General features: G+C 32.9%; 2 protein-coding genes across 2 annotated transcripts in view; one reads left to right on the top strand and one right to left on the bottom strand.

The window, feature by feature from the left end:
- The window catches only part of LOC131940259 (perivitellin-2 67 kDa subunit-like), a 20,493-nt gene extending 18,206 nt beyond the window's left edge, over positions 1 to 2,287 (bottom strand). Inside the window, exon 1 of the mRNA XM_059298895.1 lies at positions 2,278 to 2,287. Coding sequence (XP_059154878.1) covers positions 2,278 to 2,287 — 10 coding nt within the window. The remainder of the gene's footprint in view (positions 1 to 2,277) is intronic.
- Positions 2,288 to 11,519: 9,232 nt separating this feature from the next.
- Positions 11,520 to 19,555, top strand: LOC131940258 (uncharacterized). The gene is made up of 9 exons (XM_059298894.1): positions 11,520 to 11,538; positions 11,867 to 13,077; positions 14,543 to 14,615; positions 14,940 to 15,018; positions 15,183 to 15,287; positions 16,338 to 16,507; positions 17,007 to 17,123; positions 17,391 to 17,425; positions 19,404 to 19,555. Exons 2-9 carry the CDS (start codon positions 11,874 to 11,876, stop codon positions 19,553 to 19,555), a joined length of 1,935 nt encoding a protein of 644 aa, XP_059154877.1. The 5' UTR covers positions 11,520 to 11,538; positions 11,867 to 11,873.
- The last annotated feature ends 554 nt before the right edge of the window (positions 19,556 to 20,109 follow it).

Genomic DNA, 20,109 nt, shown 5'->3' with positions numbered 1-20,109 from the left:
CACACATGTTCCTGATTTCTTATTGTTTAACTTATTCTTGAAGTTTTCATCCCCAAATATTTTTTATTGGCATCTCCAATAGTCAGGCAAATGTGTTTCACTTCTAGTTATACAATTTTAATCAAATTGTCTTTGTATTAGATCGATGTTTACAAGTGGACTTATAAGTACCGTCAGGGCACACATATTTGACTATTTAAAAAAGGGAAACAAGTCATGGAAGTGGTTTGAACGTTTGCCTATCTTTCACACTGCAAGTTATATAGCCTATATATTTTTTAGCGCAATTTCCATTCTGGAGAATTGCGTTTATTAACCAGTCATTTCTGGATGTATGAATGTATGAATTAATGGATTGATGTGTGTCCGCAGCTTTAAGTCGTATCTCCTCCTCAACGAAGCAATATCGAGGACTAGTTCCTAAAGCAATTATGTTAAGCAAGTTACGAGGATGAACATACGCCAAAAAAATTCCGGGTTTCTTTAATGGATTTCCCGGAAAAGCCAAAAAACCACGAAAAAATGCAGTTTTTGGCCCATATCTCGGCAACCAGACCACTTAGCGACTTGAAACATGTACCAATCGATTTCTGCCATAATTTAAAACAATATTGCCGAAGAAAGTTTTCAAAAATATCCTTTCGTTCGGTCACAAAAAAATTTTTGAATTCATTAAAATTTGGACCGAATTAGTAGGCATTTTTATCCAACCACACCACACGCGTCATCACGTTCAATAGCTGCGCCATCACGTTCAATAGCTGCGCCATCACGTTCGGTAGCTAGGCGCGCAATAGTTTTTAGTCATGTAACTCTATTGTAAATAAAACATGTAAAATACTGATTTTTTTTTTAATAAAAAACGTTTTAATAACTAACCAATGGTTTTACTAACCATGCTCTTGATTTACGCTACGACAGAGCTATTTTTAGATAACATAAGGAAATTGCGCTAAAATTGTCACTAGACTTTTTAATTACCTTGTTTCCTTTACGAAACAGCATGTGTTGGTTACAGTACTGTAGAACATCACTACTGTATTAGATATGGTTTTTTTATACTAGAAAATCATTTTTTTAACTTTAAATTTATTTATTATGGTCGGCTGCGGACCTTTAAACGGCCTGCCCCCCCCCCCCCCCACCCCCCCGCATTGCGTGGTCTTGCGGCACTGTAGTTCCGCCCCTGAAGCAAGTACTGGTATGCACCTAACTGTGGGCGTTCTTCCTTTTTTACTTTCTCGTATATACCAAGTATAGAGAAAGTCTTGCAATCGTGCAAAAAAAAATCGAGATTTTTACAAATTTCGACGTTTTACAACTCACTGATACGGTAAATTTTTTTTTTGCAATCTTGTCCGTTTGTCTGTGTGTCTGTCCGTTTGTCTGTGTGTCTGTCTGTGTGTCTGTGTGTCTGTCTGTGTGTAAACACGATAACTTGAGTATCGTTACAGCTAGGTTGATGAAATTTCATATATAAGTCTTTTATAAAAACCGTTGATTCTGATCAACTTTTGAGCGATTTCCGATAACCGGAAGTGGTACTTTTTCTACTTTGAATTTTTCAAAAGCCTATAACTTGAGTACTATTTCATATAGATAAAAAAATTCACATGTAAGTAAAAGATCAAATTTTCTACCTTCTTTCAAATTTTGAGTAATTTCCGTTGACCGGAAGTATTAATTTACGCTATTTCCGATTTCTCAAAAAATGCATGTAAATTTATAAAGTACTAATAATATTGCGCATTATTATGCACATTTGCATAATTTGCTTGGTGCACAATTCTTTTTTCTATGAGATTCTATTCTATTTTTAAAAGTTTAAGTAATTAAAAATCATGTCTATATTCCAAGTTATATAAGAATATTTTAGAAAGTTCAGGGGAGATCACTCCCGGTTTATTTCTGCTATGAAAACCTGACTTAATTATAAAAATAGAAACGTTACACAATAGATTAGTTTAACTAATTAAACACAATTCTTTTTGTAAATGGTACTTAGAATGTGTGACATATTTTTTTTTCTTTACATGTTTTTTTAATTAACGTAGCTATTATTTTTCTAAGGTATGTATAAATGGATAATTTAGATTATTGGAATATAATCGTTAAACAATCTTTGCTTTAACTTAGGCTTCGACATGTGGCAAACATAAGCTCAGGTAACGATCTATTATATAACCCACACGTAGCTATATAAATACTAGCATGTATTATTCGCCGTTGTTCATTCAACATAGTTTGAGCGTATTACACTTTGAACGCCGTATTTACCTGTGGCCATTACGCATAAAACACTTTTTTTTCTGATCGTAGACCCATTTTATTTTTTGATCACGTCTTTTTTACATTTTTTTTACATTAATTAAAATCTAATAGTGAAAACAAGTCAATTTATATAGGCCTACTTAAACATAAATAAATAAACTGTAATGCTCACTATATTAAAACCAATACATACATAAAACGTTCTGTACGAAAGCATACTCAAGTATGCAAAAATATATATTATTTTTATACTTAAATGTCTGTAGCTTAAAAAAAATAATTTCACTTTTCTCAATGATGCTTTGCAGCGTCTCCCAATCTGATTACTAAAGGGTCTAGTCTTTTAGGTGGAAGCTTTAAATTTGTTATAAACTCTTTCTACTTCAGATTCTTCCATAATAGTTGTTTTTACAAGCTTTTATTTAAGTTGGTTCCTCTGTATGTCTTCCTCATTCTGTCTGACTTCTTCCTATGAAGATCGAAATTTCGGGCATTTCTAACCAATCAATTTCTATGAAATTCGGCACATGGGTCAAGAACCAATGACAACTAAATATGACATTAAATTTGACTTGATTGAATTCCTAATTAATTTTTTATGAATCAATTAAATTTACTGAAATTAGTAAGCCGCTTCGCTACTACTATTCCGCACTATTAAACGCGCGTTATCATGGTCTATGATTTTTCGTCTTGCAACTCTATTGTATTACAAATTTCAAAATACTGAAAAATGCATAACAAATGTTTTAAAAGCAAGTGTTTATGTAATAATGCACTAAAAAGGAGAAAATTAATGATTTTCTTTAAATAAAATAACGAACTACTATTTAAATACCTATAAAGAAAAAACGTAGGTATCTTTGTGCGTAACGCTATCTGGTTTGGACATACCCCACCTTTGTGCATGGCGTCACGTGGTTTGTACACTCCCTTTGTACATGGTGCTACCTGGTTTCTAAAAAGCAGTCAGAGGTGGACGTGAATTTCGGATTAGTAAGTTCGCCTGTCTAACGTTAGTCCACGTAATTCTTAACTGGTAGAAAATAACATTGTAAATCAGTCGTAAGTATACTATGTTGTACATCTGTGTTGTATCAGTGAATAGTATCTAGGTTACTTTTGGAAATTTATTTTGAGTTGGCTTGTGTTTTATTGTTTTGTTTTGTTTTTTTCTTAGTTATTAAGATTTTTAGTTGTGTATTTTTTATGCTTTGTTACATTATGATTTTTTAATGATATTTTTTCTTGGGCCTGTAGGCTTTTAAGTTTTGTTGTGTCTCTTTTAAGTATTTTTTTGTTAAATTTTAAGGTTTTATTGTTGTTTGTGTTTCTTGTGTTAGTTTTAGGTTGTTTTTTCTTGTGTTGTTTTCCAATGCTTTAATTCGTTACGTATAGTTTACGTTGTGTTGTGTTAAGCAGAGTTTCAAGCAGCTTATTGTAGAGAATAGCGTAAAATCAATCTTAGTCAATGTCGGGCCTGGTTCGAGTAATTGGCAACAGCATTGGGGTTGGGGTGAGGGGGGGGGGGGGTTGAAGACGATAGACGTTGGTCTCGGTGGAAGATTGATTGTCAGCAGACGGTTAGTGGAAGGCGGCATTGTTAATACAATGCTGAGTTATTTTAACAAAAGTTAAGTCAGAAGAATAGGCGGTGCATTTCAGTTTGTAAATTTGTGTGTAAAATTGTTAAAATATACACTAGGATGAGCATTGAAGCAAAACTTGTGCTTTAAGTGTAATTAGTAAGATAAATAAATATAGTGTCGCACACAAAACCTATTATTCTTCTTAACACAACCGTAGGTGATAAATTGTTGTGTCTTCATTTTAAATACGACTGAATACGGTGGTTATAAGACGGTAAGAAGAAATAAAGCTTTTGTATTCACATACTTTTTCAGCTCTTTACCTGATATATCGTAATAATTGAGCTAAAGAGGAATATGATTTAAAACACACTCGTGGTTGCAGTGGCGGAACTAGAAAAAAAGGGCCCCCATTCACAAATTTTTGTTGGACCCGTCTATATATATATATATATATATATATATATATATATATATATATATATATATATATATATATATATATATATATATATATATATATATATATATATATATATATATATATATATATATATATATATATATATATATATATATATATATATATATATATATATATATATATATATATATATATATATATATATATATATATATATATATATATATATATATATATACACACACACAAAATACGTACATAGAATACTGATAGGTTTTGAAAAAAAATGTTTTATTTCAATTAAAACAAATGATAACAACATGCCATGTGTGTGAGTGCATTAGCCTGTTTTTTTTCTTTTTTCTTTTCTTTTTTTTTCTCTTTTTTTTCGCCTCAGACATGTAATTTTACAGCGTCAGTTGTGTGTTAGCTTTAGTATTACAGTTTTCATCATCGGCTTGTGAGGACTGATACAGATTTACAATAATAATATTTCTTTCTTACTTGTAGCCTACTTTCATTCATTTAAAATGGTTTACTTAAACATAGATCTAATACAAAACGTCTAAATATTAAAAAAAAATTAAATAAAAATAACCAACCTGAAAATGCAAATGTGTAATTAAATGATGATTCAAGGGATTTTTTTCCCTCGGAGTGGTAGGCTGAGGCGGAGGGGGGTGGGGGGGGGGGGCGGGACGGGGGGTGGTATTTGGGTTTTTAAGTAGAGCTGAAATAAATTTGGGATTACAGAGAATTAAAATGATACAAATTTTAAGCAATCGGAAAAGTTGTGTTATTACAATGAGACACATCAAAGCAAACATTCTTCCCTTTCAAACATCTATATCTATACAGTCCTCAAACAGTTTTTTTAAAATTAATTCAACTGTTTTAAACATTTAAATCAGTAATAATAATTTGATAGTTTCACACAGCACCAAAGACATGAACAACGATTGCATATATAATAATCAAAGGGAGAAAATAAAATGGCATAAGAAGTAGCCTAAAATAAGGTGTGCAAACTCGGTTTCTCTTGACTGCTTAATTTACTGTGCTCCGTCCTTAGCTGCGGAGTCAAAAGTTCACATTGTAGCCACCCATGGGCAGAAATAGAAACGACCGTGGGAGAAGTGTCTCTGTAATACACATACTGATCTATCATTCCAAAACTTTCCATGACATAAAGATGACCCTTGGCGAAGAGGGCGCGCTACCTTGAAATATCCGCCAGTCCGGTTGAGTGGGGGGAAGTGTGTGTGTGTGTGTGTGGGGGGGGGGGGGGGTTGAGGTGTGTATCTCTTTCTACCATTCAAGTTGTGCACTTTTAAAAACCCGGGAAACAGAAGACTGTTCTAATGTTAATTTACTTGAGGGCTGATGAGTAATGTTTGGCTTGAAACTGTCTAAATTAAATTTAATACTTTATTTATTGCTTTCCTGTAAATTTTTTTCCCCAGTTAAGTGAGAGTTCACAGTCTATGTCGTAGCTTTGCTTGAAATATTTCTTTTAACTCGATGTCAATGTATTTTGTGAAAAAAATATCTGAATTTATTCCTAATTTGCCATATAGTCGATCTATAAATAGCCGTTGCTACTAGTCTTTTTTCGTCTTCTGTTCTTTGTCTAATCGTGTTAATTAAGTTGAGTGTGATTGCTTTATTTGTTGTGGCTTTTTGATTGGTGGTGTTTAATATTTTCGCAAGTCTTTGCTTTGCTTTCTGTACTCATATACAATCTAAACAAATGTGTTTCTCAGTTTCTTGTATATTTTGTTTACACGTTTGACATGGTATTTTAACATTTTGATTTGACTTTGTATTTCTTGAAACTAGAGTTGTATTAAAAATCAGTCTTTATGATACTTCCCTTTCTTTTGGTGTAATGGGTTTATTATGTAGGTTTCTAAATGTATCTTTAATGTCTATTATATTGTGTTCCCTGGCCCAACTAATTCTCGTGTATAAGTGTGTCGCTTGTTGTTTGATTAGGATGTCGTATATTTTTGTGTGTGTCTTCCACAATAATGCTTTTGTTTCGTTGGAATGTTGCTAGCGTTTCTTAATAAAATATGCCTATGTCATTACCCCCATAGTGTGGTGTTATGATGTTTAATTTTAAAATCAGTTTTATTTTATTTCTGTCATTAGACCTCTTAACCTCTAGTCGGTCAAAACAATATAAAATATGAAAGCTTTGTATAAGTAATGGTGTCTCGTGTTATGTTTATTTTTATGTATTTCATTTATATTATTAATTTTAAATACATTTCCTTTTTATACAATGTTATTCTTTAGTAAATACTTTAAAAAATAGTAATTAAGAGAAGTAATTGGTTTTTAATTTGTGTAGTACAAATCTATTAAAAGGAGCTTATAAGCACCCACATTTGACTATTTAAAAAGGGAAATAAGTCATGGAAGTGGTTTGAATGTTTGCCTATCTTTCACAATACAGCTCATATGTATATATTTTTTTACGCAACAGCATGTCTTAGCTACTGTATAACATCACTACTGTAGTAGATCTGTTTGTTATTTACAAAACCACTATCAAGGTGCCAGTATCGAAACTATAAAAATAAAGCCCCACCCCCTATACCCCTGTGCAGGACACACAATAAGCGGACCCCGGGTGCTAAGATAGCCCCTGGGTATCTCGGGATGCTCAACTACATATTTCCCTAGGAAGCCGTCACTCCAATATTTTTAAACAAATATAAGCCTATGACTAAAACCTTTGCGGGAGTGTACTCAAAAACTTCCCAACTTTTCTTTGCGATAGCATTGTGAAATCACAATGGATTGTGGGCCCCCATCCAGCGCTATAAAGAAGCAAAAGTCATCTTAATATCTAGCGGCCTCTTGCGCAATGGACTTTGATTTATTTTTCAAAAGAATTTTGCCGATAACAGCGTTTGTTGATTGTAGGAGAAAGAGGACTCGGTTTTCACAGGGGTTTAAAAACAAAGGAGAAAATAATATTCATTAGCGTGGGATGGTGTCTACTTTAGAATAAAGATAATCCAACATCAGCTACAGAAATCTTTGTACAAAACAATCATCAATTAAAAAATGCAAGAAATTTTTTAAAATTTTTACTATAATTTCTTTATTATGGTCGGCTGTGGGCCCCTAAATGTAAAGGGCCCCTCCCGCATTGCGATGTCTGGCGGCACTGTAGTTCCGCCCCTGTGTAGTTGTCTTTGCTACAAGTATTTATCTTATAATAGCATATGTATCTAATCAGTTGTACAGAGTTCTGCCCTGCCCTGCTCTGCTCTGTTATGGCATGCTCCGCTCTGCTTTAATTTGCCCTTATCTGCTTTAATTTGCTCTGCTCTGCTTTAATTTGCCCTTATCTGCTTTAATTTGCTCTGCTCTACTTTAATTTGCCCTTATCTGCTTTAATTTGTTCTGCACTGCTTTAATTTGCCCTTATCTGCTTTAATTTGCTCTGCTCTGCTTTAATTTGCCCTTTTCTGCTTTAATTTTCTCTGCTCTGCTTTAATTTGCCCTTATCTGCTTTAATTTGCCCTTATCTGCTATAATTTGCTCCGCTCTGCTTTAATTTGCCCTTATCTGCTTTAATTTGCTCTGCTCTGCTTTAATTTGCCTTTATCTGCTTTAATTTGCTCTGCTCTGCTTTAATTTGCCCTTATCTGCTTTAATTTGCTCTGCTCTGCTTTAATTTGCCTTTATCTGCTTTAATTTGCTCTGCTCTGCTTTAATTTGCCCTTATCTGCTTTAATTTGCTCTGCTCTGCTTTAATTTGCCCTTATCTGCTTTAATTTGCTCCGCTCTGCTTTAATTTGCCCCTATCTGCTTTAATTTGCCCTTATCTGCTTTAATTTGCTCTGCTCTGCTTTAATTTGCTCTGCTTTAATTTGCCCCTATCTGCTTTAATTTGCTCCGCTCTGCTTTAATTTGCCCCTATTTGCTTTAATTTGCCCTTATCTGCTTTAATTTGCTCTGCTCTGCTTTAATTTGCTCTGCTTTAATTTGCCCCTATCTGCTTTAATTTGCCCTTATCTGCTTTAATTTGCTCTGCTCTGCTTTAATTTGCTCTGCTCTGCTTTAATTTGCCCTGATCTGCTTTAATTTGCTCTGATCTGCTATACTTCAATTACTTAAACAGTCCTGTAATGAAATTTAGCTAAATTTCTCACCGCTCACTGCAACATTTCTCTTTCCTCTTTAAATTCAAGAAAAATTAATTTGTGATCTTTCCAACATAAACTTAAGCTATCATTTTATGGGATGCTATGATTCGAAAATTTGATTGACATTATTGTTTCCTTCTATAATACTGTCATTTAGAATTTTTGGACATTTTTACACATTTTTCTTAAACCTAATATTAAAACTAAAAACACATAAATTATACCAATAATCGCAATTCTGCGAGTTATTTTACTTGTTTTTAAACTAACTGGTACTAAAATGTTTTCTTTGCGAGTGGTTTAGAAACTACTTGTTGTATCAATGCTTACACTTACTAAAACACGCTCACATTAAAATTTGATAGAAATACTTTTTTGACAAAGCTCTAAACATTCTCACTCAAGAAGCTTTAATAAATTATTATCTTTCGGCTATAGCTTTAAAGATTTAATGTTACATTTAATTGGTTATTTTTTTTGGTTCTCTTCTTGTAATATTAAAAGCTCAAATGGTCTCTATGACGGGCGGCGGGCGACCGACGGACATAGCAGTGGCAGAAATAGAAAAAAGTCTCAAGAAAAAAAAAATGTTTAGGCCCCTATATAATACATATATATATGTATATATATATACTAGCTGCATCCCGTGCTCCGCGACGGTAAATCTTTTTTAAATGTACCAACTTGGGAACAGAACAAAACTAAATACAACACATACGAACGCAAAAAAAACACAAACGAAAAAACAAACACAACACTCATAACATAAACACAATTTAAATGCAATCATATAGGCACATTGCTCACAGTCTAGCCCGTAGCGCCAAATCGCGCCCTTTCCGGTGATTTGCATCCCCTCAAACTTTCGATTTGCACCCCTGTCCCCCCGCCCTAAAACTTTCGATTTCCACCCCCCTCGCGCAATTTTTTCCAACCCACTTTGGCGTCCCCTAAGGTCGGCACCCGGGGACATATCCCCCCCCCCCCCTCGCTACGCCTCTCCTATAAAACCCCTAGCTTGTCCGCAAATCCGCAAACCGAAAGATAGAATAATAATTAGTAAACAGTATAAATAATAGGCAGTATTTAAAATATCCGTGTTTTACCTACAATCTTTCACTTTATCCATTCACGCATTTTTTTTCCAGTACTTTAAATTTTAAAAACTTACAATAGAGTTTCATAACTAAAACCATTGCGCACCTAATGAACGTAATGACGCGTCTACAATAATGCTAAATAGTTGATTCAAAATTATAAGTAATGGGCGATATTGCTACGCAGAGTGGCCACCCCTGCCTTACTTAGTTGTCTGTGGCGCCACCTACTGCTGGTTAGCCAGGGAGAGATAAAAGTTTTCGAACTAAATCAACTGTTTTGAACGGGATTCCCATTGATAACAAAAACATGGCGGCTATTATTCGAGTGTTAAATAGTCTTTTAAGAGGCGCAAATCGAAAGTTTGAGGGGGGGGGGGGGGATTGCAAATCGAAAATTGAAAAATTTAAAGTTTGTCCCCTGGAAGGGTCGCTACGCCTCTGGGGGGTGCCGCACCGGCACTGATTGATATTGAAAATATGCTAGTCTACTTGTCTTAAAGTAAGTAGCCTATTTAATAGGCCTAATTTAGTAATTAATTCCTAATTCTTAAGTCTACAATCAACTACACTGTAAAATAAATGAAACTAGATCTAGAATCTAGACTACTCTAGTCTATAAATTAAAAAAAAATGTAATTCGTATGTTACTGTCTACGTCGGAATTTTCAAGAGGACTTTTTTTTTAGTCATAGATATAGATCTAGTTTAGATCTAGAAATCTAGACTCTAGCTCTAGATCTAGGCTATACTTCATAATTAAATTTAGGCTTGATTTACGATTGAAATCTTGTATAAAACTCATATTTTATAAAAAAATTATTATTATACAGGGTCTAATCCTACGTCAAAAACATGTGTATTCTAGATCTATCTATATAAAATATAATATATTTGTGTGTGTGTTATTTTAAAATTAATTTACATAAAACAACTCATCGTCGGAGTTTGTTTTGATTCCAAAAGCGAAAGTAGATTTCATAACTTAAAAAAAATATTCACATTTGGTTTGAAAAAACAAAAAAAACGCCAGCTGGCAACTACCGGAGCGAGACTTGAAGAAAGCGCCGGTAGGTGGCGCCACAGAAAACTAAGTAATATTTTCTTAAAGGCAGGGGTGGCCACTCTGCGTAGCAATATGGCCCATTATAAGTAATAAACAGTAGGGCCTACATTCAGTGAATAAAATAAATAAAAGATTGCCTTTTATCAATCCATGCTAATTATAATTTTCTAACAATAATTTACTCTTACACATCCGGATAATTTGTATTCACATTTTGCTAATTATATTATTGCAACACTAATTCCTTCTATGACGATCGTATATTTGCATTCACATTTTTTATTAGCGTGAGTTTAATGTATTTTTAAATTACCTCTTTTGTCAAAATTAGAAAAAAGAGTTATATTAATTTGATTTTTCTACCGTACTGTTATTATGTTATTGAAATGTATCCATTTTTTTCTGGGAATATAAACGAAAATGATATTTGACATTGATACTTTTAATATGTTTTAGCCGTGTGTGTATATTTAATATTTTCTTTAAGTTATGCAAAAGAGTAAACACAGTGGAAATTATAAAATAGCTCTATGTCGTTATATAAACAAACCCTACTCTAATACTTATAATAAGACAATGCGATGCACTGCAAAGCACTACATAGTGCGATGTTTACATTTATGGTTCCAAAATATATAGCGATGACGGAAGGAAGGAAGGAAGGAAGGACTGACACACTACTTTCCCGCTTATATTATATATATATATATATATATATATATATATATATATATATATATATATATATATATATATATATATATATATTAGTAGACTGCTTCAGTAAAATTCAAATTAATCTATTTCCTAATTTAGTAAGTTAATCTATTTCATTGCAGAGTATATTCCCCGTAAGACAACAAACCAAACAAAAATATGTTCCTCAAATAATATTTCAGTCCTGAAATAATCGTATTTTAAAAATGTTTGTATAGCATTTTTTTCTATTTCTCTCTATACATTGCCTCAGACATGTAATTTATATCGTCAGTTTACTTTACAATGTTCGTTTCTGTTTGCCCCCCCCCCCCCTCCCCCTCCCGTCATTGTGTGTGCGCAAACTGGTTTTCGATAATCTTTGTACTTGCACAACCGGTTTGGACCCCCAAGGTGCGAACTTCACATCAAAGGCGAATGAGGACTGATACAGATTTACGATATTAATACTTCTTTTCATTCATTCATTATTATTCGGTTACTTTTAGAATTTTTATAAAGCACTTCATTTTGTTACGTCTGTTTCTATCTTTCAGACTGAGAATGCTAAAGCAAAGACATTTCGTTTACAAAATAATTATTGGCATCATAGCTACATTAGCGTTTTTGGCCTTAACATATTTTCTTAAATACAATCGACAAAGTCATCTCACTGATCCACCCAGTTTCATCTTAAAGTTAAAGGAATACTGTCTTAGTTTACCAAAATCAAAAGATTCTGCTATAAAACTGGTAGACATTATGGGGCAGAATGAATTGACATTCCTAGATTGCAAAGAGAAGATATCGACGTTAATTTTAATTGATGACAGTAACCAGAAAAAATTAAACGCCTGCAATGAAAACAATACAAGAATAGACATTAAATTTGAAGAAAACAAAGTCAAATTAAATAGTTGTGAAGAAAAGTTTATAAACTTAAAGCAGTGCAAAGAAAATACGGCGAAGCTTGAAAATAAGATTACAGATTTACAAAAACAATTGGCCGAGAAAATGCACACAAAGCCTATAAGTGCAAGATTAAACGCGGCAGAGGAACCAAGAGTGTTAAGAGAAATCTTAAGTTCTGAAACTTCAAAATCTGAGGTTCCAGGAATATTTCCATCCACTATTCATTACGTTTGGTGTGAAAATAAAAGTTTTAAATTTGAACATGCTTTGGGAATTATAAGTACGGTGCGTATCCTGAATCCATTGAGATTGGTGTTTTATTACAATTATCTACCCAACAGTGGAGGATATTATTACTACTCATGGTTTTATGAATTGACACAGTCATTGCCAAATTTCGACTTGAAAAAAATCGACAGAGTTATACGATGTAACACAATGGACGCGGTGGAGTTTGCTTTAGAACAAATAGCATCAAGTGGAGGGGGAGGTTTTTATTTTGGTGAAAGAGCTGTGTTGACGTACATCCCAGAAGACTGGAAAACAAAGGAATTCGTCACATACTCAAAACCTGGGTCTTTATCTAGCGAAGGATTGATCGTGTTGATAAAACAAGTGTCCGCTAATAAGAAAGAAGACATAAAACAGCTTAAACAGAAAGTTCTCAAGGATCCATACTACTGTCACACAGCTCAAGAGTTCGACAGTCGGGATCCTGATACAACACAGTCCTCGCCGTGTGTAGTCCTGCCCAGTGATGTGTTACCAGAACATATCCTCAACAACACATCCCAGTTGAACGCTGTACTCAGATGGTTGTATTATGGGAGAAGGGAAGGTCTGCAGGCCGAACAAAGCAAAGTTAGATACGGATTGATAAAGCAAATTTATATACATATACATAGACATAATAATATAGACTACATATTTTACATGAACACACACACACACATATATATATACTAGCTGCATCCCGTGCTCCGCCACGGTAAATCTTTTTTAAATGTACCAACTTGGGAACAGAACAAAACTAAACACAACATAAACGAACGCAAAAAAAAAAAAAACAAAAAAAAACGAAAAAACAAACACAACACTCATAACATAAACACAATTTAAATGCAATCATAAAGGCATATTGCTCACAGTCTAGCCCGTAGCGCCAAATCGCGCCCTTTCCAGTGATTTGCACCCCCCTCAAACTTTCGATTTGCACCTCTCCCCCCCCCGCGCCCTAAAACTTTTGATTTCCACCACCACCCCCCTCGCAAATTTTTTCCAACCCACTTTGGCGCCCCCTAAGGTCGGCACCCGGGGACATATGCCCCCTTCGCTACGCCTCTCCTATAAAACCCGAAAGATAGAATAATAATTAGAAATCAGCATAAATAATAGGCAGTATTTAAAATATCCGTGTTTTACCTACAATATTTCACTTTATCCATTCACGCATTTTTTTCCAGTACTTTAAATTTAAAAAATTTACAATAGAGTTTCATAAATAAAACCATTGCGCACCTAATGAACGTGATGACGCGCCTATAATAGTGCTGAATAGTTGATTAAAAATTATAAGTAATAAATAGTAGGGCCTACATTCAGTGAATAAAATAAATAAAAGATTGCCTTGTATCAATCCATGCTAATCAAAATTTTCTAACAATAATTTCCTCTTACACATCCGAATAATTTGCATTCACATTTTGCTGATTATATTATTGCAACACTAATTCCTTCTATGACGAACGTATATTTGCATTCACATTTTTTATTAGCGTGAGTTTAATGTATTTTTAAATTACCTCTTTTGTCAAAATTAGAAAAGAGTTAAATTAATTTGATTTTTTCTACCGTACTGTTATTATGTTATTAAAATGTATCCACTTTTTCTAGGAATATAAACGAAAAAGATATTTGACATTGATCCTTTTAATATGTTTTAGCAATGTGCGTGTATTTAATATTTTCTTTAAGTTATGCGAAAGAGTAAACACAGTGGAAATTATAAAATAGCTCTATGCCGCTATATAAACAAACCCTACTCTATTACTTATAATAAGACACTGCGGTGCACTGAAAAGCACAGCATGGTGCGAATGTTTACTTTTATAGTCCCAAAATCTATAGCGATGACGGAAGGAAGGACTGACACACTACCAGCAGCGTTATATTATAGATATATATATATATATATATATATATATATATATATATATATATATATATATATATATATATATATATATATGATATTTCATGCCAGGAACCAGCTGATTTGGTGCCACCTATTAACCACGTGATCTTCCTTAACCCTAACCCAGGCAGCCCAGTCGTCTGGTCTTTTGAGAGTTACGTCTGTGTCATATCTGCTCTCTACGTTGGTGGATTTGAGAGGTTGGTAGACTCACAAAGTAAATAACGTTAACGTTTGTTTTTACCAAGAATATACTAAGCCTATATAAATGTTCACGTGTAAGATTGTTTCTATTTTTGTGGATTAAAATCAATTTAAAATAATTTTAATTTGTATCATGGGAAATAATAAAAACACATTTCAAATTTTCAGTACCATAATATAACAGATTATTTGTTAATTATTTTAAATATCCAATGCTTTTAAAGATTTATAAAACATGTCTTGCTTTTACTAAATGATTATAACTAAATTATGCGTTTCAAAACTCAAACCTTGCCTACATGTTTTTCTCAATTTTCTAGAGTGTATGTACACGGCGACACAAGACCGTCAGGTTACTGGTGGGAGAAGTTGAAGCAGGAAAACGTTACATTTGTCTACGTAAGCTTCAATAAATCATTTAATTTTATGTTCTAATAGTGGTAATTGAATCACACTAGAGTTTTACATATTTGAATTAACTTTCAATTATGAAGTCACTTTTATAGTGATATTTTTTGAATATCTGTTCAATAACCAGTAAAACAAAACTACTGTTTCTTTAGGTTGACCAGCCCCATAATGTTTTCCAACAAGAGCTGAATGTGATGGCCCACAGAGCGGATATTCTCAGAGTCCTCATTTTGTTTAAATATGGCGGCACTTACAACGTTAGTCATACATAAACAATCTTAAATTAAAATTAGATATACATTCATAAATAAAGTTCAATTTTGTATGTTTGTGGCAAACAGCGTCCGGGCGGACACACCGATGACTCCAAAGTCTAAAGTGCTCATCGTCTAACTTCATGATATAAAATATTAAAACGCAACTACAAACGCAAACCCAACCCATACACAAAGAAAACACAAACGCAAACATAAACATAAACGCAAAGTGCTTAAGTCTATTCCGGGGCGCCAAATCGCACCATGCTGGTGCGCGGGCGGAACCGCCTGTTTCACCTCGGTAAACAACTATAGTACCCCAACTTATTGATAGATTTTTTGCACTCACTTAAACGAACATAGGCGCCAAAGGGAACACGGGAAAACCAGAGGCGAAAATAGCACCCTGTCTGGGCGCCGAAGGACGCCCGGATTTGATTCACTTAAATTCTATAGTAACCTTTCTTATCCAATTGTTTCTTCGGTAGTAAAACTTTATACTTTTAAACGTACACTACGGTGACGTAAAACAAAAGGCAACGTTTATCATGTTTGGTGCGACCGACAAAAACGATTCCCCTTGCTGCGCAAAAAAGGACAGACGAAAATGAATGCGCAAAAAAAAGACACAAATAATAACCTGCGGGAATTCCTGTTCCCAAATAAAGATGTCTTTTGTTACTTCAACTGTCTTTGATTAAAAATAATAAGAAGAAAACAGTTCGTTCAGTGTATAAAATTTAAAAAAGGCAGTATTTAAAATACCTACCACGTTTCACTTGATCAATCCACGCTAATTATGTAATTTTTTTTCCAACACTATAACAAAGGTACTAAAACAAATAAAAGGTACATTTTTTCCTTCAGATGTAATGGTTTTTTATAAAGGGAAGTAATTGTGTTTTCCTAATTTCGTTAATTTCGTCAATTTTGTAATCTGGCTAGTCATTCTACAGAAAAGATCACACATTTAGCTGTTAACGTTTAGAATGGGATGCCCTGTTTAAGTTGAATAACCGTTTTAATAAATTTAAATATATTTATATTTAGGACAAAGACGTTATTTGGGTCAAACCACTTTCTGAGAGTCAGAGAAGGTACCCGACGATCATGTGCTATGAGTGGCCGGAAGTTCCTCCTTGGCCAAGAGCAGTCAACAACGGGTTGCTGGTCTCCAAGGCCGGAGCTCCATTCTTGTTGAAAATTTTAGACTCATTTTGGTAAATTATAATTTTGATTAGTCCATGAATGTTTAGTTATTTTTATACTCCTAAAAGACAGACTTATGCTCCTCCAATTAACCCATAAAAATGAAAATAGTTTTTACATTACTAAGCAGAGTAATCACAGTTTATTACCTCATAAATAGATTCCTTGTCAAGTTTAATACGCTCTAACTTCTTTGGCCTGAATGCTTTATTTTACACAAATTACTTACATACTCGTGAATCTATTGTAAATAGTAATCTTTAGATGTAATGCTTTTCAGTATAGTAAGTACAATAGCTCACAAGGTTGCCCTTGGTGAGAATATTTACTTTTATCGTGAGATCGTAATGAGTTCAAATATATATTCAGGTTTAATTATTTCTAATAATTCTAATTTGTATAGCAGTACTCATATCTTGGACTCATTCTAAAAATGAAAACACACCTGATTAAAATTTTAGTTTCCGCCTTTTTTATAAGTATAGACGTCCTAACCTGTTAATTTTTTAGGTTCTATCGTGACGATATGTGGGCCATGAACTCAGTGCTGATGTACTACAAGCTGTATGAGAGGAACCCGGAAATGGTTCACATTGACCCCAAGCTTCAGGTAAAATATAAAAGATGGCTGCTTAAAATGTTTAAAATGTAAGCCATGTTAAAAAAAAACAAAAAACAAAAAAAAAACAAAAAAAAAACAAAAAAAAAACAAAAAAACAAAAAAAAAACTACATACTATGCTATAATAAGTTTCAAATTTAGGTTTTGGAGATTTTAGGTCATCGTTTAAGCTAAATAAGTAAATTAATTAATGCATGAAGTAAAGTTGTATCTATATAGGGGCTACATTCCGGGTACTGTGTTCAAAAACCATTTTACAAGTTTATATTTTAGGTCCTCTGTTACAATCACATCTGTCATCCTACATGGTATGAAGACTACCGTAGGGGCTACGAAGACAGGATACCTACAACCAGATTTAACGTTGAAGAAACCAATGGTTAGTCAAACTAGAGTGTATTATGATACGATACAACATTGCAATTATAATACCCTACGTTTAATTGACTCTACGAATATTTTTTTATGTACTGGACTTTATTCTCAGTGAAGAGGACGACCGGCATCATACTTATTTCCATGCTATTTATAAAACATTTTGAGAGGTTTAATACTTAAATATACCTTTAATTATACTAAACAACAGTTACATAAAGACAAAGCTTGATTTTGCTTCTTTTTGTAACAGCTTTCTCCCACCGAGTTGACGAGAATCTTCGGCATGGATACACTTCGTTTTTTGTAAATATTTTGACTGTAAAACTAATAAAAAATTAAAATCTTCAACGTAAAAATAATTCAGAAATTTAAAATTTTTGGAATCAATGTTATAAAAGTTGCAAATCCAGTTAACTTGAAAATATTTTTTCGAGTTTATGGCTACATTTTTTTTTCATCAAGCCTAAGTTATAACCCGATGTTTCACTTTCGTAAGACAAACATTGATTGGCTGTTCAGAAACTCTGTGATCGATAGTTATTTGTTTACTAATCTTTGCAGATAAAGTTTTTAAATAACATAATGCTATTTTAAATCACATAACATGGTTTCACCATTTTTGTTTACATTTTGTGTTATAACATTTATCCTAGCCTATCCTATAGTATGATTATTACCGTATATGTCGCCATTACCACGTGAAAACCAAATTGCTTTAGACTTTTCAAAACGTGTTTTTAATTACCGAAAATACTAAAACGTCAAATACATCCACTCGTTTTTAAGTCCATAAAAAATGGGCCTTTCAAATACTTTTCACACTATTCTGGGTGGCCTATATTACTATCTACTACGACGTTCTGCAAGTATAAAGTCATGCTATCAATAAACACATTATATCAAGCAAATAAAACAACAGCAAATAATCTCGAACCGTATCTCATAACGTCTATACGAATTAATCATAAAACGTCCTTATTAAGTTTAGGTCTTACTCTACCTAAGTCCGTTTACAAATAAATCTGGACTAGGACACCAGTCTTGATTTTCACGAACTTTTATTTAACTTGCTTCCTTTGTCATTCTGTTTATCTGTCTATCTGTTTACTGTCTGTCTAGATCAAAACGGGCGAGCAAAATTTCAAGCACTTCTAAAAGACCAATTTCTCTGAAATTCGGCTCTTGGCTAAAGCCTCGACGACAATGCTATCTGACATCAAATCTGCCTTAATTGGATGACTAATTAATTTTTTATGAATTAATTATTTTTTATGAATTTATTATTTTTCGCGTAGTAGTTTTTAGTCATGCAACTTCATTGTATTCATAATGTTAAAGCACGGAAAAGAATTACATAAAAAACTTTTCAATAAAAAGTTTTTATGTGATAATGCACTAAAAAGCAGAAAATAAATGATTTCCTTTAAATATAACAGTGAACTACTACTTAAATAACTAAAAAATAAAAGCGTGTGGGTGGTCTTATATTCTTGTTAAAGTATTCAATACATATTATAGTGATCCACGCTTTTAGTTTTAGTTATTTATATTATAGATCATTGTTATATTTAAAGAAAATCTTTTATTTTCTCCTTTTTAGTATATTATTACATAAACGTTTTTTATTAAACGTTTTTATTGTATTTTTTCCGCTGCTAAACTACCTCAATAAGAAAACAGTTAATTAAGTTAGCAAAAAATTCAAAATCTTTTGTTTACATAAATATTATCGACTGTTCTTTCCCTTAAGACAATCCTCGGTCACACACATATACGAATTTTAATATCATTAAACAGTTCATACTATCTGGCTTAATACAATAGCTATGATTTAAGAAGAACAATATTGGTATCAGTTTTGTATCCCAGTTTAAAAAAAGATTTACTTATTTCCATTACAATTTTCAGCTTTCCATTTCATTCACATGAACGCTCCACCAATTTTCACATCGTTTTCTGCCATAAAGAACAAAACCAGTGTTGACGCTTTGTTGTTAAGGAGATTAATGGACGCTATACAGAAGGCGGGGAGAGCTCATTTGTTGGAGGAGAAAAACTAGCACTAAAATAGGGCTTGTAATTAGGTCACCAACTTCTCTTTCTCGTATTTTGCCCGCTATAATTTTTCAAACCAAATGTAAATAATTTCATTGAATCGGTAAACATAAATCTATTCAAAAGTTTTCCCAAATGAAGTTAGAATACTTATATAATATTATTTATCACCAAGACATAACGGAATTAATTTGATTCTTTTATTAGCAAAATGTTGATAATTGTTGCTTCATGTTTACTCTTGTTATTATGAAGCTAATAGCTGCCATTTTTTGTTTTTATTAATGTGAACCATGTTGATAACTTTGAATTTGATTGAGAGAGAATAATAACTTACATGTCCTTTTTCTGAAACTTTAGAAAAACTTATTATTTGTTATTTTAAATGTATGATTATGTTTTATTTTTCATATGTTTGTGTTTCATTAATATTGCTGGTGTTTTTGTTTTTAAATTAAACTCTTTTGACTAAGACGTCATAAGTTCATACTGTTTGTTGTGAAATATATGTAGAGAATAACTTTTATAACGTATAAGAATCTGCGTGGTCGGGCTATGG

This window comes from Physella acuta, unplaced genomic scaffold (genome assembly GCF_028476545.2).
Source record: "Physella acuta isolate Inbredline_101_S28 unplaced genomic scaffold, ASM2847654v3 ptg000314l, whole genome shotgun sequence".
Lineage (NCBI taxonomy): Eukaryota > Metazoa > Mollusca > Gastropoda > Physidae > Physella > Physella acuta.
The sequence above is the reverse complement of the archived record's forward strand: the minus strand, read 5'-3'. Positions and strand labels throughout refer to the sequence as shown.

Coding starts and splice junctions, on each gene's coding strand:
- LOC131940258 (XM_059298894.1), top strand. CDS start 11,874: ATGCTAAAGCAAAGACATTTCGTTTACAAAATAATTATTGGCATCATA. Junction 15,019..15,182: donor AAAACGTTACATTTGTCTAC/GTAAGCTTCAAT, acceptor CTGTTTCTTTAG/GTTGACCAGCCCCATAATGT. Junction 17,426..19,403: donor CACATCTGTCATCCTACATG/GTATGAAGACTA, acceptor TACAATTTTCAG/CTTTCCATTTCATTCACATG.